This window comes from Triticum dicoccoides, unplaced genomic scaffold, assembly GCF_002162155.2.
Source record: "Triticum dicoccoides isolate Atlit2015 ecotype Zavitan unplaced genomic scaffold, WEW_v2.0 scaffold229080, whole genome shotgun sequence".
Taxonomy (NCBI): domain Eukaryota; kingdom Viridiplantae; phylum Streptophyta; class Magnoliopsida; order Poales; family Poaceae; genus Triticum; species Triticum dicoccoides.
Window position 1 is genome coordinate 1 of NW_021245057.1, and position 1,749 is coordinate 1,749.

A 1,749-nucleotide genomic window follows, 5' to 3' on the forward strand; every position below is an offset into this window, starting at 1 on the left:
AAAAAAACTTGCATGCCACACAAAAACCTACATAATTATTGAAAACATACCCTTCTGCATCAAAATTCTCCAAGAGTTTCAGAATTGTATCCCGTGGTGTGTAGGGAGTTTCTTCCAAGCCATAGAAGTTCATCCCAATAAAGTTCGCATTAGAATCTATAAGAGGGCCTCCAATCCCAGCCTAGCACAAGACAAACGTAACCAGTAGAAAAAACATGGTACTTGTAAGCTATACAGATATGCTGATGGATTAAACTGAACATACTTCCACCCTAAAGATAAAATACAGTGAAACTAACACATCATACCTTTGTGATTTGACAAGTGGAGATCCTAAGATCTTTACAGTCAAGTTCATTTTCTTTGTTGATCACTACCCCACTTGCAGCCATTAATTTTCCTGATTCATAGACACGCCCTATGGCTAATACCTCCGAATGAGTGCCAGTTTTCACCTTATTGTCAATAATTGCTGTCCGAGTACAGCGAAATTTATTTATGATGATGACGGCGACATTATAATGCAGATCGTAATGTTGCAACATCCCTGGGACATGTCGCTTATCTGGAAGGTGCACTTCAATCTGCAATTAACGATATACACTGAGAGTAAAGCAGTATTCAAATGAACAAGAAAAGGGCTATTTAAACATTTATTAGAAGAGTAATAACCTTTAAGTTATCAGCAACCTTGCTTTCATCGTCATTACTTCTAATCAAATTTCCTGAGGTCAGAACTCTTGTGGTGAACCGATTGCAGTCTATGAATACACCTGTGCAAGCAAAAAGCCTCGCTTCTCCTACGAAAGTTAATAATTAAGAACATCAGTTAGTGACCAAACAGAAGAAAAAGATACCAAAAATAATGAGCTTACAATGAGTACAATTACCTCTGAATGAAGCAAGTGCTACAACAACTCGAGACATATTTGAAGCTGCTCTTTTCGTGACTTTGTTCCAGATATCTTCACTAAATTCCTCCTCAAAACTATAACGCAGACGCTTGCCATCTGGTCACAGAAACATGGCATAATAGTTAAGGGGGTGCTGAAAAGAGTAGTCAAATGTGCAACAAAATAGAGTAATCAGTAAAATAAAAAAGAAATAACTTACTGTCCTCCAAAACTGGTAAGGGGTAACCACGAGACCTAAACTTATCTCTTCTAGCATCCAAGGATACTGCACAACATGGTAAAATGATTGATGACCAATGTGTTAATAATGATAAAGGAAACTGAAAGCAATGACTCACCGAAACCCCAGTCATACGGCCACCGACGAATAGAAGGCAGACTCTCTAGAATTGTATCCTCGAGTCCTATTGCCACAGGGTGAAGCAATTAGTGACCATGCGTGACCAATGATCAACATGTAACATTAGAAGTGACCCAACCTGAATTAAGTTCTGGGTCACATATAGTACATATGGAAGGTTCCTGCTTTTTATTTTTCATCTCCTGCCTTGAGCTGCCTAAAATGGAAAAGACGAAACAAGGAATAAGCATAACTTAGAACGCCGAAAAGCACTATGAAGGTCAGGTGTGTATTCTCACAAACTTACATAGCATATCCATATACTTAGTATGAACTAAATAGAACATGCTATAATATGATAGTATCATAATAAGTATATGCTTAAAACTAAAGATGTGTACTGCTGATAAGGATTATACAGATGATCATCGAAAATAACATTGATGATGATGAATTGGCTGACAGTGGATAATTTAACTGTTTTTAAGGAGCGAG

General features: G+C 37.5%; 1 protein-coding gene across 1 annotated transcript; it reads right to left on the reverse strand.

Annotated features, from left to right (window-relative positions):
- Positions 1-50: 50 nt before the first annotated feature.
- Positions 51-1,471, reverse strand: LOC119345350 (the record flags this gene model as incomplete). Its single annotated transcript, XM_037615468.1, has 7 exons — positions 51-181; positions 309-584; positions 673-800; positions 891-1,010; positions 1,114-1,179; positions 1,253-1,318; positions 1,394-1,471. Coding segments are annotated over 7 exons (865 nt in total), but the record flags the coding sequence as incomplete, so codon positions are not given.
- Positions 1,472-1,749: the final 278 nt, after the last annotated feature.